Raw genomic sequence first — 20,666 nt, forward strand, 5'->3', positions numbered from 1 at the left:
GATATAGAGGAATCGGCATCTAAAGAGTTCAACAATTGCAGCATAAATGAAAAAAGAAACAAGGGATGGAATCACAATAAGATCCTAGCCTCAAAACAAAGCAAGATCAAGAAACAATAAAGCAGCAGCGGTAGTATGGTGGTAGCAATGGTCAAATACTTTTGCAAGAGAGTATAGATTAAGACTTTTAGGGATGCTCTTGGGAGTTCTCGTCATTTAGCCACAAAGTCTGCTAAAGAAGGCACAAAACCTGGTAGGTCCAGTGTAGTATATTTTTGGGTGAATAAATAATTCATTACCAAGAAGAAGAAGAATATACAAGGAAAAAGAGAGGGGGACCAAAAAGGAGCAAACCCAAAAGGGGCTAAGCCCCAAACAACCTAGCTAAGGGAAACATCAATTAGGGGGGGATGGTAGTGGCAGGGAGACCCCAGGAGACAAAAATGAGCCTGTTCCTTGGGGTGTCACTAACCGGGCAGATACGCAGAGATCTGAGTTTGGAAGTAACATCAAAATAGACGGCTTTCCAAATCCCTTCAAAGGAACGAGAGTTGGAGTTGGGGGTCCATCTACGAAGATTACGTTCCATCCAAAGATGACTGATGGTGGCGCAAAAAGTGAGCTTTCCGATTGTCTCACATATGGTGGAGCCACTAAAGGTCATGTCAACCCAAATCCATTCCCGAGGGAGGGGGAGAATGGGACAGGGGGAAGGCCAGCAGGAGCGGAGAACCTTTTTCCAAATGGAGGTAGAAAAAGGGCAAGAGAAGAAAAGATGGTCAACATCTTTCGTATCATTCCAGCACAAACAACAGGAGGTGGGGACCTGGATGTGGCGGTAATTGAGGAAAGCCTACGTGGGGAGGCAGTAGGAGAGGGCTTGCCAGGCAGTGAAGCTATTACGAGGGATGTGCCCTTCAAAATAGATGATGTTTCGCCAGGGAATAAGAGGGTCTTTGGAGCAAATGAAGTCCCAAGCATAGGCGGAAGAGAATATGCCTGAGGAGGAGGGCATCCAATTTACTGTATCTTGAAATCCTCTATGACCAAGGGGAATGGGAGGGAGGGAGGACCAAAGGTCCGCCAAGGGGGAAGGGAGAGAAGGGGGGACCAACCATTATGGGAAAGGATGGAGGCCACCGTAGCAGAGCAAATCGAACCAAAGGAGGAGATGATTCTAGGGGAAACTATGAGGAGAAGGATGCCATTAGGGTGCCAAGTGTCAAGCCAGAGCGAAGTAGAGAAGCTGTTACCAATAGTGCAGAAATGGCAGAGAGGGCCAGAGTTCTGGACTTGAGGATACAGTGCTAGCTCCAGGAAGCATGAGGGGAAAGGGTGACAGTCCAAATGGAGTCATTTTTAATAGGGGCAGAGTAAATCCAGGAGACCCAGTTGCTGCGCTACTTGGAAACGATCTTCCAAATGAGCTTAAGGATAGCAGCGGAATTGACGTCCTTAATTTTGCGGAGACCCAAGCCTCCTTCAGCCTCGGGGCGGAAAACTTTAGACCAACTCATGGGGTGCAGGAATTTGGTGGCATCGGATCCTTTCCAAAGGAAGGCATAGAGAAGGGAGTCAATGGCCTTGTAAGTGGAAGTAGGGAGTAAGAAGATACCTGGCCAGTAAAGGTAGAGGGATTGGAGGACTGATTGAATGAGGACAAGGTTGTTAGGAACATGCCCACACTTCTATGTATGTTTTGGTGAAAACAAACAAACAAATGGCTTTAACCTTAATTGTTAAGTGTTGCATAAGAAGACATCACAAAGGCAAGTGTATTCGAAGACGTATGGGTCAAGACATAAAGAACAAAGTCATGGAATTGAAATCAAGAAGAATAGAAGATGGAGTACCAAGACTTCAAGTATCAAGTGAAGATGAAGACTTCTAGGATAGATTAGTATCTTCATTGTAACTTGAACATTCCAGATGTATACGTGTATGCACACCATGCACTGCACAACATCATACTAGAAATGACCTTAGGACATACCTTGACCAAGTATGAAAGTCCTTAGGTGGTATGGAACATACTAGGAAAATATGTTCTAGTCAAATTAGGTGGAAACCACAATGACCTAACTCAAGGGCATTTTGAGTAACCTTAACGTTGTTATCAGAAGATGGACCCTTCATTGTAGGAAATCGAATCACGATTCCAATGTAACTTGAATCGGGTCAATCTGAGGTTGGACCAAAAAGATATGGCCAAAACACTGAAGACTGGTCAGTATGATAGAAGTCTGTCAAAATTTGGACAAGTGGGTGGTCGACCGTGCCGGCTGAAACCCCTGGTCGACCGGTGCCTGCCTGGATGAGCTCCAACGGCTATATTTTTTCCTCAACAGCTCTTAGTGGTGGACTGGTGGACCCAGAATATGACCATTAGAGCCTGATTTGCTACCTAAAATGACCACCTAACCTCACGTATAAATATCTATGATGCTCTTAATTAAATAACAATTAATCCTAAGCATAAAAGCATATCCTTGAGAGCTTTACGAGTCAAAAAGCATTCTACTTAAGCAATTTGGCCTTCTTTATATCACAAGAAAAAGCTCAAGTCTCCATCAAAGTCTTCCACATTCTCACTATTCAGAGTCAAAGCTTAGAGAAGACTTATAAGGTGCATTCATTTCATTATTATATTTCTCATTTGCGCCACAACAGAGGTAATTTATTCCTCTATTTCTATTTTTCTGTTTTACATTAAGTCCTAGACTATACTTAGGCTTGTGTAAGGATCCTCTTATCCTTAAACGAGTGTAAGGTGTCTCTCTACCTTAAAGAAGATTGTAAGGTGCCTTTCTACCTGTAAAGGGGATTGTACGGATACTCTTATCCTTAAAAGATTGTGTAAAGACTTTCCTTCCTACCTATTATACTGAAAGGGAAGAACTAGTGGAATACCTTACAAAAGGATCTTGTAGGGAGTGGACTAGACTCAGGTTGAGTTGACCACTATAACTCTTGGTGTTGTGTGATTGTGGTCAATTTATTTCATTCCGCATTTTTTATTTACAATCACACTTGGGATATTATTTTGAAAAGAATTGAATTTCCACTAGTATAAACTATTCACCCCCCTCTAGGTTTTTCAATGGCAACTAGCATATAGGAGAAGCTACCTTTCCAGAGGTGGAGCCTTTTCCTAATGGAATCAAGGATGGGGGAGCAATGACGAGTAGAGAGACGAAAGGAAATGAGGGGGAGGCCAAGGTAGCGGACGGGAAGGGATCCCAGGGAGAAACCAAAGATGGCAAGAAGTTGAGCTTGGCACACATTAGAGACACCCGAGAGGAAGAGGTTGGATTTGAGGAGGTTGATTTTTAGGCCAGAGAGGGACTCAAAAAGGTGAAGGGAGGTCATAATGTTGGTGATAGAGGTAGGGTCAGCTTTAGAGAAGATCATAGGATCATCAGCAAAAGCTAGGTGGGTTAGCGAAAGCGCTTTACATTTTGGGATGGAAGAGATAAGGTGTTGGTCGATGGAGGATTGGATCGAGCGGGAAAGGACTTCGAGAGCCAGGAAAAAAAGGGAGGGGGCATCCCTACCGATTGCCCACCGCGGAAGAGAAATAGCCCGCAGGACTCCCATTGGTTAGGACAGAGAAGCGGGGGGTGGAAATACAGGATTGAACCCAATGAACAAATGAAGGGGGGATGGACTTTGAAGGACATTGGAGATGAAATCCCAGCTAAAAGAGTAAAATGGCTCGTGAATGTCTATCTTCATGAGGGCAATAGAAGAGTGGGATTTGCGATTGAAGCCTCTAACTATCTCCTGACAAAGGATGATGCTGTTAGAGATGCTTCTACCAGCAATGAAGGCAGATTGGTTTGGACTGACAAGGGAGTCAATAACCTTTTGGTCCATTGTATTATTTATTATCTTGAATGCATTGAATTCATATACCTATGTACCAAATACAGTCACTTAACATTAATAATCTTAATATTCGAAGTCAGACGAATGGCGGGTGCTCTACGGGAGAGATGAACCTAACTTGAGAAGATAACAATCAAGGTACTCTCCCGAACTTGTTCTACCTCCGAACGCGAGTGCAACTAGAGTACATTCTCACTCGTCCACTTGAAAAGGTGGAACTGATGAACGATTAGAGCAATTGCTGTACGTGCATTATAACATAAGATTGAGGATGCAACATATATGCCAAGGCATTTACAATGGTGATAAAGATCTAATCAAGCTTGCCAACATTTTCAAGGTTGACGCAGATAATGGGGAGGATCCCTTATACCAGTGGTCAAGGATAGAGGTTACCCAATTAGGTTGGTAAGCCTAACCCCGATATGGCTAGTCAGAATGGTGCTGATGTAGACAAGTATATGGCGTCTCGAGAGGTCCATGTTCATTCACAGACAACCCGACCTTTCAAGGGACAGCTAAGAGTTCATGATGATGATGACCCCGACTGGTCACGTTCTAGTAGCCACACTCACACACCATCCCCATCTGATGGTGGTGGTGTTGATGGTGATTGATGGTGATGTTGATGGTGGTGATAGGAGGATGTACGAGAGGTACCACTACCAGGAGCCGAAGCCGATGTGCTTCACAAGCAAGACTCAGTTCACTTATGCCACATATGAGGACCATGGTGCATGGTGCCCCCACAAGTGAAGGCTACTCGAGAGGCCCATGTCGCCGACTTATACCACCACCTGAGGAAGAGCATAGAGTCCATAGACGTCAATGTCAGGAGCTTGAATAACACTCTCGGAGGCCCGAGTATGGAGAAGAGTGATATGATTAGGGGGGTAGTGGCATGCACCATCATATGGATAAGCATGGGGAGCACCGGTTCCGACTATTCTAGGTATGGTTGGTTGGGCAGTTTAGTGCTATCCTCATTAGCCTCTGCTTCTGAGTATAAGGTCAGCCGCACACTAGGTCAGATTCTATGGACAGCATATAGATTCCTGGCCCCCCAGCCATACATGTCGATGCCAGTTCCGGTTCCACATGCACCATCTAGTAGCAATTGCTCTCAATCGAGTTCTTTATAGTTCGGAGAAATATAACCTAGGTTAGGGTACCTCAAGTATGTTGATGATCCCATTTATAGGGCTGTTGTGAACGGCTTCAAGTGTTTCCACCATACTATGACATGGCCAGATTTTGTGATTCAATCAAAGGAAAACTTGATTTGGCATCAATAACATTCTAGTGGTTTTGATCCGGCCCAACACTCATTTCAATACTAGAGTCTAGGACTCTAGGGCTCTAGGATAAGCAATTAGTTCACTAATTTCCTGTATTGTACTATTGTTGACTCGGATATATTTGACTCTTTGGGACAAACCATATATGATCCACTATTTATGAAATGGTTTATAATTTGATGTTGAATCATTCCTAAGAAATATTTAAGTTGTTTTACTTGAATTATGTGTTCTAGTACTAAACTATGTGTGGAATAAGCCATATTAGAGAATGTATACAGTGTGCACTACCAACCTAGGGTCCAAAGTCAAACTAGCATCTTGGGTGTATTTCTTAAAATCCAAGGGTTCCACTATGTTTAAATGGCCTAAAATAGGGTGTCCTACAAGTTTCAGGACCTTATTTGGTCATTTGGCCCCCGAAACCAAACATCAAAACTTTCAAGAGAAAATAAACAGGTGTCGACTGAAATTTCAGTTTTGGAACCAGGCTCGAAACTGAAAACCTAGAACCATGCTTTCGAGGAGTCCAGAACATGACAAACAATCTGAAAGATACTGGAAACCTACAGCCAATAGTTGGTTTCCAGAAAGACAAATAACCACAGCACACTTATAAGCATCATACATGAATAAGCCAATTGGCTATTTCTAGCATCTGAAGTACATCCATGGAACAGAGCAATACAAACCCGCAAGACTGAAAACATCACTATTGTAATCTTAATACAAGAACTAAGCAACACCAATATGGTCCAGAAACTGTTACCTGAAACACGGCAACTGTAAGTAATTTCATCCTCATCAGCAACATACTGGTTAGCATCCAATGACCATGTATGTACCTACAAAACAATCATATGTGGACAACATAAAACCAAATATGTCCAAGCCTCCAACACCAAGGAATTTGAAAGATGACATGGCATTCCAACAATTGGATGCAAGTAATGATCCAGCAGATTCAATAAATGCAAAATACAGAGATAAAGGTCATACACTTGAGCAAATCTTGTAAGAATGCAAATCTTGTAAGAACACTGGAAGAGCCAGAGAACACCCATACAGCAAACCATTGAATAAAATATGTAAGAACAATGGAAGAGCCAAAGAACATCCATACAGCGTACTATTTAGAACGCTCCCAGCAATCATCAAAAAAAATATAATAGCACAAGCCTCCCCACAAAAAGGAAAATTTTCTTTGCAAATGTTAAATATATATTCAGTTTTCACACCATGTTGTATATTCAGGTTTCACACCATTAACTTGTTACAAAACTAAAGCTTCTAGTTCCTGATCTTGGATCAAAGATTGGTACTTACAAGACAATTTCCTTGATAAGATAACAATGAAGATGGAATTATCAAGGCTTCAGAAGGTGAAAATTTTGCAATAAATTTGTAAAATCTTAAATTTGAAACCAAGGAAATTCCATCTCATAAAGAAGTGCATTATTCCAGAGAGGAAACTTCATCTGAGGTAAAGAACCCTCAGACAGACCCTTAATCTATATCTGACAAGGTGGAAGATGCATGCAGAGATTTGAACAAAGATTCCGAACCCATGGAACAAACTCTCTCCATATTTAGAGTATAACTCCCAGTCTGTTCTATGGGAAATGCTTTCCACACAAGACTGGGGCAGTAGGAAAGCTGCAGTGCAGAAGGCCATGCATCTGTACAAGGTGGGCCCACTTGTCAGAGGCTCCACCCTGATTGTATGTGACAGTGCTCATGTACTAAGTATCTCCCCTGTGCAACTTACCTGAGTCAGATCCTATAGTTTGCGAACCCCCATGCAACCTATCTTAATGGCTCTCCCCCTGAGTCTGGCCAAAATGCGGCTACTCCAAAAATAAATTATTTGAAAAAGTCACATTTTGATCCCTTGTCCCAATCAAGTGGCAGAAGAATATCAGGGGTAAAAGCTAGATGGTATGCAATCCCTCAGTGAAAAAAGAAATCTTTCTACTTGACTCTTCTAGTCTTTCTTACAACTCCTCTTTACATTTTTCACCCATCCAGCCTTTTTCCCCCGCAGATGCACTTGATATCCAAGGGCTATGATTGGAGGTTTTCTGTTGGTTACTTGGTCATCTCCATCATGAGTGGAGGCCTGGAGGGAAGGAGTTTCTTTCTGTGGCAGAAAAAGGATACGTATATCATTGGAAAGGCTGAGAAAGGCGGTATGGGTGTTGCAGTCTCCACATCTGGTGTTTTTCAAATTCCATTGCTTTGCTGTTTTTATCCTTCTTTTATCCCCCTCCCCCCTTTTCAATTGAGTTTTAGCTATTTTTGCATTGTATAATTGCCATATAGTTTTAGATGTTATAAAATTTTATATGGTCAACCAGAAAATTTAATTAGCCAACAGCTGACCGTTTTAGCAATTTGGAACTGGCAACTGCTTCCAGAACTGAGTTTGACAAGCCCCCAGCTTGGTAGGGCCATCCGGAAGCATTGTAAAACTGAAGTTGATGGCTGCCCATTAGGAAATCCAGTTCCTTTGGGCATTGGGGGTCAAATCAGATCTGATACAGAGGAGGTCCATGGTGTCTACTCCAGAACTACTGGTTTCGTTGAGAGTACAATTACTGTCGCTACAAGCTGGCATTTCCTTCAAGACCAGAGTAGGATATCAGCATATCACCAATGAGACAGACTTGGCTTCCATTATCAGCAGGATTTGCAGTGGGGGCCGCTTTTCTTGGAGTTGTATGCACCATTGTCTCTATGGTCTGTTACTTTAAACACTTCATTTGGGAGGCCAAGATCAGCTAATGAACATGCCGATAAGCAAGTTGATCAGAAAGGAGTAACTAGTCCAAGAATATGTTTGGGAATTCTTTCCCAATGTGCATCTTTCCAGTGTTGCTCACTATTGGTGCTTCTTGTGGTTGTGAAGAGTCATGGCTTCCCCTTCAGTTCAGGTGTCAAACTCGTAGCATTCTTTTCCCTTTCAAGTAAAATTTGTTATTCATCAAGAAAATATTCTTAGGTTGAATAATAAACAAATTTCACAAATATTCTGGTTTTCAGTTTATGTGTGCTCTGATCATATTTTAAACATCTCCAATACTCCATTTCCTTCACTTCGGAAAGAACATAATTTCTGTAGATTTATTTGATTGGAGAAATATACGCCTAGACATGGTTCAAACCGAGACAAAACCTTGATTCGATACTGACTCGTACCAAGTTTCGACCAGTTTAGACCTGGTTTTGACCATATGTTGCACATTTCGGTAGTTTCGACCAAAAAATACCAAATTTCAACCAGCCCAGTTTCGGTAGTTTTGAACAGTTTTAACCTGCCCATGACATCGAGTTTTTCTCATAAAACACTAGTAGTTTCAACCAACATCTCGGTTTTGGGCTTGGTCAAAACCAGTTTTGAGATCTAGATGTCGATCCTTGCTCCCGGAAAGTGCCTTATTATTAAGTCTTAGAAAAAAGTAGAATTTAAATGTCGATGCACGGCCCATTCAAGATTTCCCTGCCTAAGTGGCTACAAATGGGAGGGACTAGAGGGGGTCTATGAAGATCCATAGTCCCCAAAACTGTTGCTTTATCCCATAATGATATGGAGAACATCTCCCATATCACATGGTGAAATGGGAATTTTCTTAGTTCCTCCTTGAAACAATAAGTTTGACAATCTCACAAAAATTCCACGCGGTTTTCCTCTAAAAATTAGGAAGGTTTTGCCAGGGATTGAATCATTTGGTCTTTGGAAGTCCCCGATTGGTTTGAGAACCTCAATGAAGAAGACCCTTGAACTTGTCTTCAACCAAGCCTGGATCAATACAATCACCCAACTACTGCAGAACATCAATTTTATTAGGTGATTTAGGATAGAAGGAGAGGGCTGCTCTACGACCATTGTGAGATATCCAGCCCCGACTTTAATGCATTTTTTCCAGCCACTTTAAGGTGAAACCACCAATAAAAAAGATGGTTTTTACAGCGAAAGAGCCACATATACAATGATACGTATACGCTTTATGAACTCAAAAACTGAATACTACCCTGTGTTGGTACAACAAAGCACATTTACATGCACAGGTATTAGAGAAGACAAGATCAAATATTGAAGAAATTAAAAAATACAAAAACAACTCAACCCTATAAATGGGGTTGGCTACATGGATCCTTGCCCTCTAATCAGTTCCATTCAAGTTCATAACTTGATACAAGGCCAAAGCTATGCATGTCTTTCCTCACCACTTCTCTTAGGGGTCACTTTAGGTCTATCCCTGGCTCTTTTTGTTCCTTCAATCTGAATAAAATCACTCCTCCATACTAAAGCATTTAAAGGTCTCCATTGAACATGGTTATTCCACCTCAAACGACTTTCTCGTAGTTATAATGTATTAGAGCAACTCCCAAATCAACTCTACTATGATAATTTCTTACTTTATCCTTCATAGTTTTGCCACATATCCATCTCAACATCCTCATATCTGCTGCACTGAGTTTATCTACATGATGTTTCTTAACTGCCCAACATTCTACACCATACATCACAGCCAATCGTATGACTATCTTATAAAATTTTCCTTTTAAGTTTTAAAGGAATGTGTCGATCACACAACTCTGAACACACCTCTCCACTTTCATACATCCTATTTTAATTCTCTATGAAACATCATCTACTATATCACTTTCTTTATTATGATTGAGTTCAAACACCTAAAATAATCACTTTGCGGCATCTCACTTATGCAAAATCGAAGCTGAACGGAGTTGAACCTTCTGGAAATCCCAAACGAGATGAATCGAGTCCTGTTGGATTTTCAGGTTCAGTAGGATCTTTTAGTATTCATTTTATTTGGGAAAGATTTGAGTTATTTTATTTGGGAAAATATGTAATCTTTTATTTTGATAGTTATTAGGCTAAGTAGGGAGTTGCCAAATTGAGTTTTTATTGTGTTTCTATCTCAGTCCAGGTTTTAGGAGATATTAGGAGATTCTGTTTTATTTCAGTTTTAGATTCTAATCAGGAAAGAAAAAATCAGTTAATTATATAAAGGCATGTAACCCAATTTGTTAGACAGAATTGAGAATGGATTAAATTGAGTTGTTTAGTGCCGGATTGGTACTTGCAAAGTCGTGTGACCACCTCTATCTATCTATCCCTCTATCAATCTATCAATCTATCTTTTCTTCCCCTTCTCTGTTTCTGCTTCCTTACCCTGTTCTGCAACTGTTGTACTTCAGCCCTAACAAACTGTTTGAACTCTCCGGTGGAAGATCAATTTAAACTCAAACTTTTAGGGCTGGATTATCCCCCTAGGGCAACCCAAACTATGGAGTATCGGCCTCCAAATCCTACTCTTCAGGTGTGTTTCCTATCCGGAACCAGCTCTGGTTTTCGTTCTACCGTCATTTAGAGTTCAGACATCAGATCCTTCCTCTTCCTTTGCTGTTTTGGGTGACCCCTAGCTGCGTTCAAGAGGCCATTGAGTTGGGAACCTTGCCCTAAAATATAAGATCCAACAAAGACCTAGGGAAGAAGATCTATCCTTCAAAGTAGCACATGGTTTCCGCCTCTGGTTTGTGCTAGAGGAAGGAGACGATAGCCCCTATCCATGATTTCCTTTTGTTATTTTTCTTTCTTGTTTCCCATATTATTGCCCCTCCTTTCTCCTCTTTATTACACTTTGCCCTTGTTTTGTTTGCCATTCCTAGTGACCCTTAGTACATAAATCAAAACCCTCTCACATCCTTGTGATCTTTTTAGAATATGTTTATTACAAAATTGCCACCCTTCTTTGGGAATTGGAGATTAATTACAGAACTATCATTATCCTTTGTAATTTGGTTAATGCACTCTTGAATAGGCCCATAAGAGTTCTGATTACGATTTTGGAACACAGATCCACATCACTCCTGCTCATCAATTTTCACCACCACACTATCCGTGCTACTTATATTCAAACTCTTTTATTCCAAGCATCGTTGTCAAGGGGCTAGGCAGCCTAAGGTGTTGGATAAGGGTGAAAAACTAAGACGACACCAAGAAGATACCTAGGCATCGCCTACGTAACCAAGGTGCCCATCCAAAAATAAGCGCCTACGCGACACTCCTTGACAACTATAATTCCAAGGTTGATCTTCATAACTCCTACTTGGTGTTAATCCTTGCTTTCGTCTCACCCACCAAAACAATATCATTAGCAAAAAGCATACACCAAGAAAACCTCATCTTAAATGTCTCTGGTTAAATCATCCATGATAAGCACAAACAAATAAGGGCTTAAAGTTGATCAATGTAGCCCAATTGTAATTGGGAATTCACTACCTTGACTCCTCACAGTTCTTACACTAGTCACCACACCATCATACATATCTTTATGTCCACATATTTACTTGAAACATTTCTTTTCTCTGGTACTTGCCAGATTAACTCCCTAAGGACAATATAATAAGCTTTTTCTAAGTCAATAAAGACCATATAGAGATCCTTCTTGCAATCTCGAAATATTTCCATAAGTTTCTTAAGTAAATAGCTTCTGTCGTAGATCTTCCTGGCATAAAACCAAATTAATACTCCATAATAGTAGTTTCTTGTCATAGGTGGATTTCATAACCTGCTCATAGTTTCATAGTATGACTCATTAGTTTTATGCCTCTATAGTATTGCAGCTCTGAATATCACATTTACTTTTGTAAATCAAAACCCCACTACTTCTCCTACATTCATCTAGAATTTTCCTTGTGCTCAGAATCTTATTAAATAGTTTGGTTGGGAAAGATAAATCACATATTCCTAAGCCCTTCCACACTGTTATTGAGACTTCATCTGGGCCTGGTGCCTTGCCTACTTTCATTCGCCTTAACGCTTCTTTTACCTCAGACACCCTTATCTATGACATTTGGTTTTTTAATGGGTAATACAGTCTTCTGGTACATTATTATTTGACATGTCTTCATTTAGTAGGTTGTAGAAATAACTTTTCCATCTCTCAATGTCTTCATCCCTTATTAGTACTTTATCTTCACTTTTAAATGGTTGAAATCTCTACTCCTCCTTTCCCTCTTGTTACCCATCTTAGAGATAGTTTTTTCCCCTTCCTTTATGCTCAGATTGTTATAAAGATCTTCATATTTCTTTGCCCTTGCTTTTTCCCACAATCTTTATAGCTTCATTTCTAACAAATTTATATTTTTTTATATCCTGTCAGTCACTTATCCTCTACACATCCTTAGCACTTTGCCAAGTCTTAAAACTACCAACCACCTGAAACTTATTTCAAAAGCTTTTATGACCAAGTTTTCCTAAGGCCACAGTGAATGGGAATCAATTCACCCCGGCACTTCAGATGGGTGCAGGGGAGTTATTGAGAGGTTATCTTGGGTAAAATACTAAAACCCTCCAAGGGTTTGAGAACCCTAGGATGGTGCGGTGAACCTTCCAACCCGGTGAAAGAAACTGAATTTTCAGAAAGATTCCAAATTTTTGGTTGAAATACCAACCACCTGAAACATTTCATATTTCAGTTTCAGTTTAGATTGTCAGAGTGAAACAAAATTTAGCAAAATTTAAGAGGAAGATCAATGAAGCTAATCATTGCAACATTAATCAATTCTGAGTATCTTGCGCTTCCTAAGCAGTCAAACACAACCATAGTTGTCACGGCGCCAAGGCGAACCAAGGCGTCGGAGGGCTGCCTAAGCGCTTAGGCAAAGGGCCCCGCCTTAAGGTGAACAAGGCGACCAAGTGTTATTTTTTATTCACTCTTTTCTAAAATTATTCAGTATGCTACATATACCTTTTGTCATCAAAAATCAACATTAAACCACATCAAGTCATCAAGAATCAGCATTAAGCCTCATCACATCATCAAAGATCAACATTAAGTCATAAAAAATCAACACTAACAGAAATTCTCTTGTTCTATAATAAGTTTTACCTGACAAATGATTTTATTTTTACATGAGACTTTTTGTATTAGGTATAGCACAAAACCAGCTTTCCAACAAGTCTAAGACTACTTAAATCTGAGTTGTAATGATAAAGTTATATTCCAGTCAAACTTATTTTAAAACCCTACTTTGGGATAGCTATGGGCCCACAAAAGTGATTAAGGTCCAGTTAAGAAGAAACAATGGCAGTTTCGAGACTAATGGAAGTTCAAGATCAATAAAGAAGAGGACTAGATCATGGCTTAAATGGAAGTACATAAATAAATGGGGGTGTTCTGAGAAATTAAAATAAAAGAGGAAGAGAAGCAAAGAAATTTAAAACATAAGGGGATAATCATAATTCTTGAGAACAGTGCTTTCTTCAACCTATGATAGGAAGAGAAACCCAGCGGTAGAAGAAAACCCACTTATGATTGAAACAATTCCCTACCAAAGCAACCAAATCCAACGAGATTGTAGGATTAAGTTTCTAACCCCTGAACCTCTTAGGATTATCCATCAACAGTCCCAAGCAAGGATTAAAGTATCGGTATCGATCGTCGTATCGGTCGACCAAAATTAAGATACGTATCGGAGGGTATCATATCGTATCAAAGATACGCTAAGATATGCTAAAGATACGCACATAAATGGATATGAAACACCTTTTTAAACACTTTTGCATAAAAAATTTGTTAAAAAAACCTATTGATAACATGTATTATGCATAAACACTAAATTGAGGGTATCGCACTAAGAATTCAAGGTTTGTAGTTGTCTCATAAATGTAAAATCCTTGTTCCCAACCTCGATTTCCACTTTAGTTAGAGAAAAATATGACTGGCAGCAACTTTGGAACAAAAACCCCTCAAAAATTTGTGTTTTCTGAAAAAAATACTCATCTTGGCCATTATATGACCATAGCGCACTGTATCGGTACATACCGATATGTATTGATCGATACATACCGATACGTACTGATACTCATCGATACGTACTCATCGATACATACAAATACTCACCGATACGTATTGATACATACCAAAACGTATATTTCACCTTGATTTTATATTTTCCATAGAGTATCAGTACGAATTGATAGTGTATTGGTGCATATCGATATGTATCATAGGATATATATCGATACGAAAGGATTTTAAAAATTTCATGTATCGTATCGGTGTGTATCGTATCGGTCGGCTAAATTTAAGATACGAATCGGAGGGTATCGTATCGGTATCGGAGATACTTTAAACCATGGTCCCAAGTATCAACTATGAAGTGGATATCAAACTCTAAAAATGGATCTGGTGGACTGTACAGAAGCAGATTTGGTGTCAAAGAAATATACCACAGCAGGAATGTACTTAGGGTGATAGAACATAGAGTCAAGGACTCAGGATCACCTAGGTAAGAGCAACCTATGCCAAAAAATTGCACCAAACCGACTTCTTAGGGTGTGTCGGAAGTCAAATCAGTGCAGTCAAGCAGTATCACAAGTTGCAGGAAAAGCAGAATAATAACACGAAAGTAAGAGAGAAGGATATGGAGGGAAGTATGGAGAGACCACACATAGAAGTGCAGATCTTAGAGTTGAGAGAGAAGAAAAGACTCACGGCAGCATCCCATGGCAGTGTACAAATCCCAAACTGCAACTTTATTCATTCTAATCCCATCGTATTTAAAGAAAATAATACATTCCTAATCGTATCCTGCTTTGGAGATAGAGTTTGAATGAAACGTGATATAGCCAAAATAACCTCTCGGTGGGGGCAATGACACGTGTCATCTCTGAGACACGTGTCCTCCGCCAGACGAAGGTTCCAAGAAACCACTCACACTCGAGCACGCTCAATCACCGAGGCACGCTCGCAAAACCACGCGGGATCACGTCGTCTGCATGAGGGGAATATTTCCCCCAGAAGGTTGGACGTATTCGAGTGGGACTCTAAGAGGGAAGAAGGGGGAAAACCCTAAGCCCGAAGAGTTATATAAGAAGGCACGGAAGAAAGGGGAACGTAAGCTCTGATACCCTCACCATTACTCCCTTATTGAACTGTGCGGCCGACCCTGACTTGAGCGTCGGAGGACTAACCCCGGACAAAGTTCCGGGCCTCCGTCGTCTGTGTTTGTGTAGGTTCGACTAGCGGGGTATTTTTGGCAGCAACAGATTGGCGCCGTCTGTGGGAACGACAGTAATGGTGGGGAGAACCTACAACCGAAAGAGGACGAGAGTGACGTCCAACATAGACATGGGGGAAGAACCTTCAGGGGAGCTTCCTCCCTCGGTGGAGACAGGACGAGAGAGGGGCCATGACGACCGGGAAGTGTCCGTCAGATACCAGCGTTCGGCTGGATATTCAGTACGTGAAGGCAGTGACCATCAGCCTCCTGCGGCCCAGGAGTACGTGACGAGGCAGCAGTTCGAAGATCTCCAGGACAAATATAACCGGATGGCCGAGACTATGAGGGAGGTCTCCAAAGCTGTCTCCCATAGGGCCGGCAGAGCGCCCTCAAGTCCCCACGTCCAGTTCGGGAAAGCTCGAGATGAAGACCGAAGCAGTACGGGATCGACAAGGGCCGGTCGTGACCCTCGAAGCCGAGCAAGGGAGAGTCCCGCGCCCCGAAGTAAGACGCGACGCGCCGCCAGGAACTCACATGGGGATCCGCACCAGGGAGACAGACAGAGGTCCGAGGACTCGGGATTAAAGAGGATGATCCTAGACCTGAAGGATGAGGTCAGAAAGGTGGCAGAAAACCAGACGGGAAACCGCGAGCCCGACCTCACCAATGACACGGCCTTAGCTGACGAGGTCATGAGGGACCCGCTCCCGGTCGGCTTTCGTCTGCCCAAGTATGACACTTATGACGGGTCAGGGGACCCTGTCGATCACCTGGAAGGCTTTAAGGTCGCCATGCAATTCCATCGGGTCTCAGAAAATATCATGTGTCGTGCCCTTCCATTGACGTTCAGGGGAGCGGCGAGGCTGTGGTACAACCGACTGCGGACGAAGTCGATCCACAGCTTCAGCGACCTGAGTTACTTCTTCGTAAAGGGATTCTCTAGTAGCCAGCCCCTCCAGAAGACTACGTTGAACCTAACCAACGTCAAATAGCAAGAAGGGGAATCGCTGCGGAACTACATGAAGCGATTCCAACAAGAAAAGATCACAATCAGGGGCTTAGACCCAAAGGAGGAGTTCACGGCCCTGCTAGGAGGCGTCAAGGACAAGGAGTTGAAGAGGTCCCTGGCGAAGCATACGCCTAGAGACCTGACCGAGCTGAGGGCGCGATGCGATAAGTACATCCAGATGGAAGAAACCCTCCAGGCCGATGAAGAAGTCGAAAGAAAGGCGGCGAGGAAGAGGCCCTCAAGGGGTGATGATAAACCCGTCGAAGAAGGAAAAAGACAAAAATCCGAGCGCAGTCGGGCCCCCAGTCCACCAAGGAAGTTTGAGAGGTACGCACCCCTGAACCGAAGGCGAACAGAGGTGTTAATGCAGATAAAAGATTCCCCAGATGCCAGGGCCATGAAGTGGCCAGGAAAGATGGGGCGACACCCTGAAAGACGCAATGGGGACAGATATTGCCACTTTCACAGAGACCATGGCCACGATACCGAGGACTGCTGGCATCTCAGGGGGGAGATAGAAGGAATGATCAGAAGGGGATACCTGGGCAGATTCGTAGACCGGGAGAAGGAGGGGGCCCCTGATGGAAACGGCCGGAGGGATAACCATCGGAGAGATGGTGGAGGTTGGTATGAAAGAAGGGGGCTCGCCCGCAGAGGCAATCAAGAACAGCGAAGGAACCAGACACCCGAGGAAGCTGACCGTCGTCCTCGAGAGGAGAATAAGAGCCCGACTAGAGTTATAGCGACCATCTGTGGAGGCCCGGCCGCTGGAGAAAGTTCGGTCTCTGCCAGGAAGGCTAAGGCCTACGCGAGGAGCGTCGATATGGCAGAATGGCCGAACAAAAAGGTGAAGACGGGGACGGTTATCTCCTTCTCAGATGATGATCTGGAAGGGGTACAAACCCCGCATGACGATGCCTTGGTCATCACCATGACCATTACGGATTGCAAAGTGAAGAGAATCTTAGTGGATAACGGCAGTTCAGCTAATATCCTGTTCCTCGAAGCTTTCCGGAAGATGGGCCTCAACGAAGGAAAATTAAAGAAGGTCGAGCACCCGCTGCAAGGATTCTCCGGCGTCCCGGTGAAGGTGGAAGGGTCGATCGAGTTGCCGGTTCGAGCTGGCACCGGAGATCGCCAGGCGACAGTCATGATCAACTTCCTGGTGGTGAGCATTACATCGGCGTATAATGCCATACTAGGGAGGGTCGGGTTGAACCTGTTAAAGGCCGTCGTCTCCACTCCCCATCTCAAAATGAAGTTCCCTACCAAGAATGGTGTCGGGGAGTGTCGGGGCGATCAGGAGACATCTCGAAGGTGTTATGCCACTACTCTCTGGGGAAAAGAAAAGGCGGGCGAGGCGCTCCCGATAGAGGATCTACGCGATGATGCCAGTTATTAACGGGGGGAGCCGGCCGAAGATTTGGTGCAAGTTGAGGCTGAAGAAGGGGATGACACTCGGCAATTCCAGATTGGGGCTACCATGCCAAGGCTGCAACGAGAAAGACTCATCTCATTCCTACGGAACAACGCGGACGTATTCGCCTGGTCGGTGTCGGACATGCCAGGGATAGATCGAGAGGTGATAGAACATCATCTGAATGCTAGCCCAGTGAAGAAGCCGGTGCAGCAGAAGAAGAGGACATTCGCCCCCGAAAGACATAAGAAGATAGACGAGGAAGTGGAAAAGTTACTGAAGGCCCGGTTCATCCGCGAGATCCAGTACCCGGAGTGGATATCTAACGTGGTAATGGTCCCTAAGGCAAACGGGAAGTGGAGGATCTGTATCGACTTCACCGACTTGAATAAGGCCTGCCCGAAGGACGCATACCCCCTGCCAAAGATAGACCTCCTCATCGACGCCACAGCGGGATACGAGGCGCTGAGTTTCATGGATGCATACTTGGGGTACAACCAAATCAAGATGTCCGAGGCCGATGTCCCGAAAACATCCTTCATAACCGAGTGTGGGCTGTACTGCTATGAGGTCATGCCTTTCGGACTAAAGAACGCAGGGGCCACCTATAAAAGATTGGTGAATAAAATTTTCAAAGGGATGATCGGCAAAACCATGGAAGTGTATGTGGACGACATGCTCGTGAAAAGCCTGAAGGCGGAAAGGCACGTCCAAGACTTGGAAGAGGCGTTCCAGGTGCTGCGACAGTATGGCATGAAGCTGAACCCGGCAAAATGTGCCTTCGGAGTAGCCTCGGGAAAGTTCCTCGGCTTCATCGTCTCGGAGAGAGGAATTGAAGCCAACCCAGTCAAAATACAAGCCATCCGGGACATGAGGTCACCCCAGAACGTGAAGCAAGTCTAGGAGCTGACGGGTCGGGTCGCCGCCCTCGGAAGATTCATGTCCCGGTCTGCAGATAAATGCCTTCCTTTCTTCAAAGCGCTAAAAGGGACCAAAAAGTTCGAGTGGACGGAGGAGTGCGAAAAATATTTCGAACAATTAAAGGAATACTTGGCCGCACCCCCGCTGCTGACAAAGCCGAACACCGGGGACGCCTTGCAGCTGTACCTCGCTGTATCGGCAGTTGCTGTAAGCGCCGTACTGACAAAAGAGGAAGGAAGGCAACAACGGCCAATATACTACGTCAGCCGAACCCTTCTAGACGCCGAGACAAGATACCGAAAGGCAGAGAAAGTGGTGTACGCCCTCGTGACGGCGGCAAGAAAGCTGAGGCCATATTTTCAGTCGTATACGGTATGCGTACTCACCGACCAGCCCCTGAAGAAAATACTGCAGCGACCAGATATGTCCGGTCGCCTGGTAAATTGGGCCATAGAGCTGGGAGAGTTCGACATCCAGTACAAGCCGAGAACCGCAATTAAAGCACAGGCCCTCGCAGACTTCATAGTGGAAACGACGATCCCCGATGACCCGCAGGAATCTGCCGAGGAACGAGGAGATGAGGCTTGGACACTGTATGTGGATGGGGCTTCCAACAGCGATGGAAGCGGCGCAGGAATCGTGTTGGTAAGCCCCGAGGGTTTCAAAGTAGAATGCGCCCTACGGTTCGACTTCGACGCATCCAACAACGAAGCGGAGTACGAAGCGATAATAGCCAGAATTAATCTGGCTCGGGCTTTGATGGTGAAGGAACTAGTAGTGCATAGCGACTCCCAACTCGTGGTGCGGCAAGTGAATGGTGAATACGAGGCCAAAGAGCAGAGGATGGCCGAATACTTGAACACTGTGCGAAATAGGTCAGCGGCTTTCAAGGAATTTGAGGTAAAGCAGGTGTCAAGAGAAGAGAACGCTAGCGCAGACGCACTATCACAGCTGGCCACTTCCGACTTCGCAGAACTTGGACGAGCGGTGTATTTCGAAGTACTACCACAGCCAAGCATCGAGAAACCCCGCGAGGTGTTACCCGTAGTTGAAAACGGCCAAAGCTGGATGGACGCCATAATAGAATACCTCAAGGATGGAAAGCTCCCAGAGAACAGGGACGAAGCAAGAAAAGTAAGAATGAGGTCAGCGCGCTTCTTCCTGAAGGATGACACGCTATACAAGATAGGGTTTACCTCACCATACCTCAAGTGCCTGGATTCTTCCGACGACGAGTACGCGCTCCGGGAAGTGCATGAAGGGATATGTGGCCAACACCTTGGAGCCCGGGCCCTGGCACACAAAGTACTAAGGCAGGGCCTCTACTGGCCGACAATGAGAAAGGACGCAGAATCACTGGTCAGGAAATGTGTCAAGTGCCAGATGTTCGCCCCCGTGCCTATGCTACATTCTACCGAGCTATCGTCCTTATCTAGCCCAGTACCGTTCGCCATGTGGGCGATGGACATCTTAGGCCCGTTCCCCCTGGCCACGAGACAAAGGAAGTTTGTCGTGGTGGCGGTCGACTACTTCACGAAGTGGGCGGAAGCCGAAGCCCTAGCGACGATAACAGAAAAGAACATAAGGGACTTCTTCCAAAGGGCGGTGGTATATAGATTTGGAATCCCCCAGGTTGTGGTTACGGACAATGGAACTCAGTTTCCCAACCCAACCTTCGACGCGTTCTGTGAAGCCCTCGGCATCAACCACAGGAAAACCTCCGTCGGATATCCCTCGACCAATGGGCAAACAGAAGAAACCAACCGTACGTTACTCCAAGGGATAAAAAAGAGGCTAGATGATGCCAAAGGACTATGGGCAGACGAGTTGCACCACATTCTCTGGGCTTACCGCACTACTGAGAGGTTAGCTACCGGAGAAACACCCTTCATGTTAACATACGGCACTGAAGCTGTACTCCCAGTGGAGATAGGGGCTATTACCCATCGGATTCGGTACTACAACGAAGACGAAAACGACGGAGGACTCCGGGCAAATCTAGACCTCTTGGCAGAAACCAGAGAAGCTTCGCAAGAAAGGATCGCCGCCTACCAGCGGAGGGTCGCTAGGCACTACAACACCAAAGTTCGGAAGAACG

The 20,666-nt window shown here is 44.0% G+C and overlaps 1 protein-coding gene across 1 annotated transcript in view; it reads right to left on the reverse strand.

Annotated features, from left to right (window-relative positions):
- Positions 1–20,666, reverse strand: part of LOC122065530 — an 83,475-nt gene that overhangs the window by 35,074 nt on the left and 27,735 nt on the right. The window contains exon 12 of the mRNA XM_042629329.1: positions 5,956–6,031. Coding sequence (XP_042485263.1) covers positions 5,956–6,031 — 76 coding nt within the window. The remainder of the gene's footprint in view (positions 1–5,955; positions 6,032–20,666) is intronic.

This window comes from Macadamia integrifolia, unplaced genomic scaffold (assembly GCF_013358625.1).
Source record: "Macadamia integrifolia cultivar HAES 741 unplaced genomic scaffold, SCU_Mint_v3 scaffold205, whole genome shotgun sequence".
Taxonomy (NCBI): domain Eukaryota; kingdom Viridiplantae; phylum Streptophyta; class Magnoliopsida; order Proteales; family Proteaceae; genus Macadamia; species Macadamia integrifolia.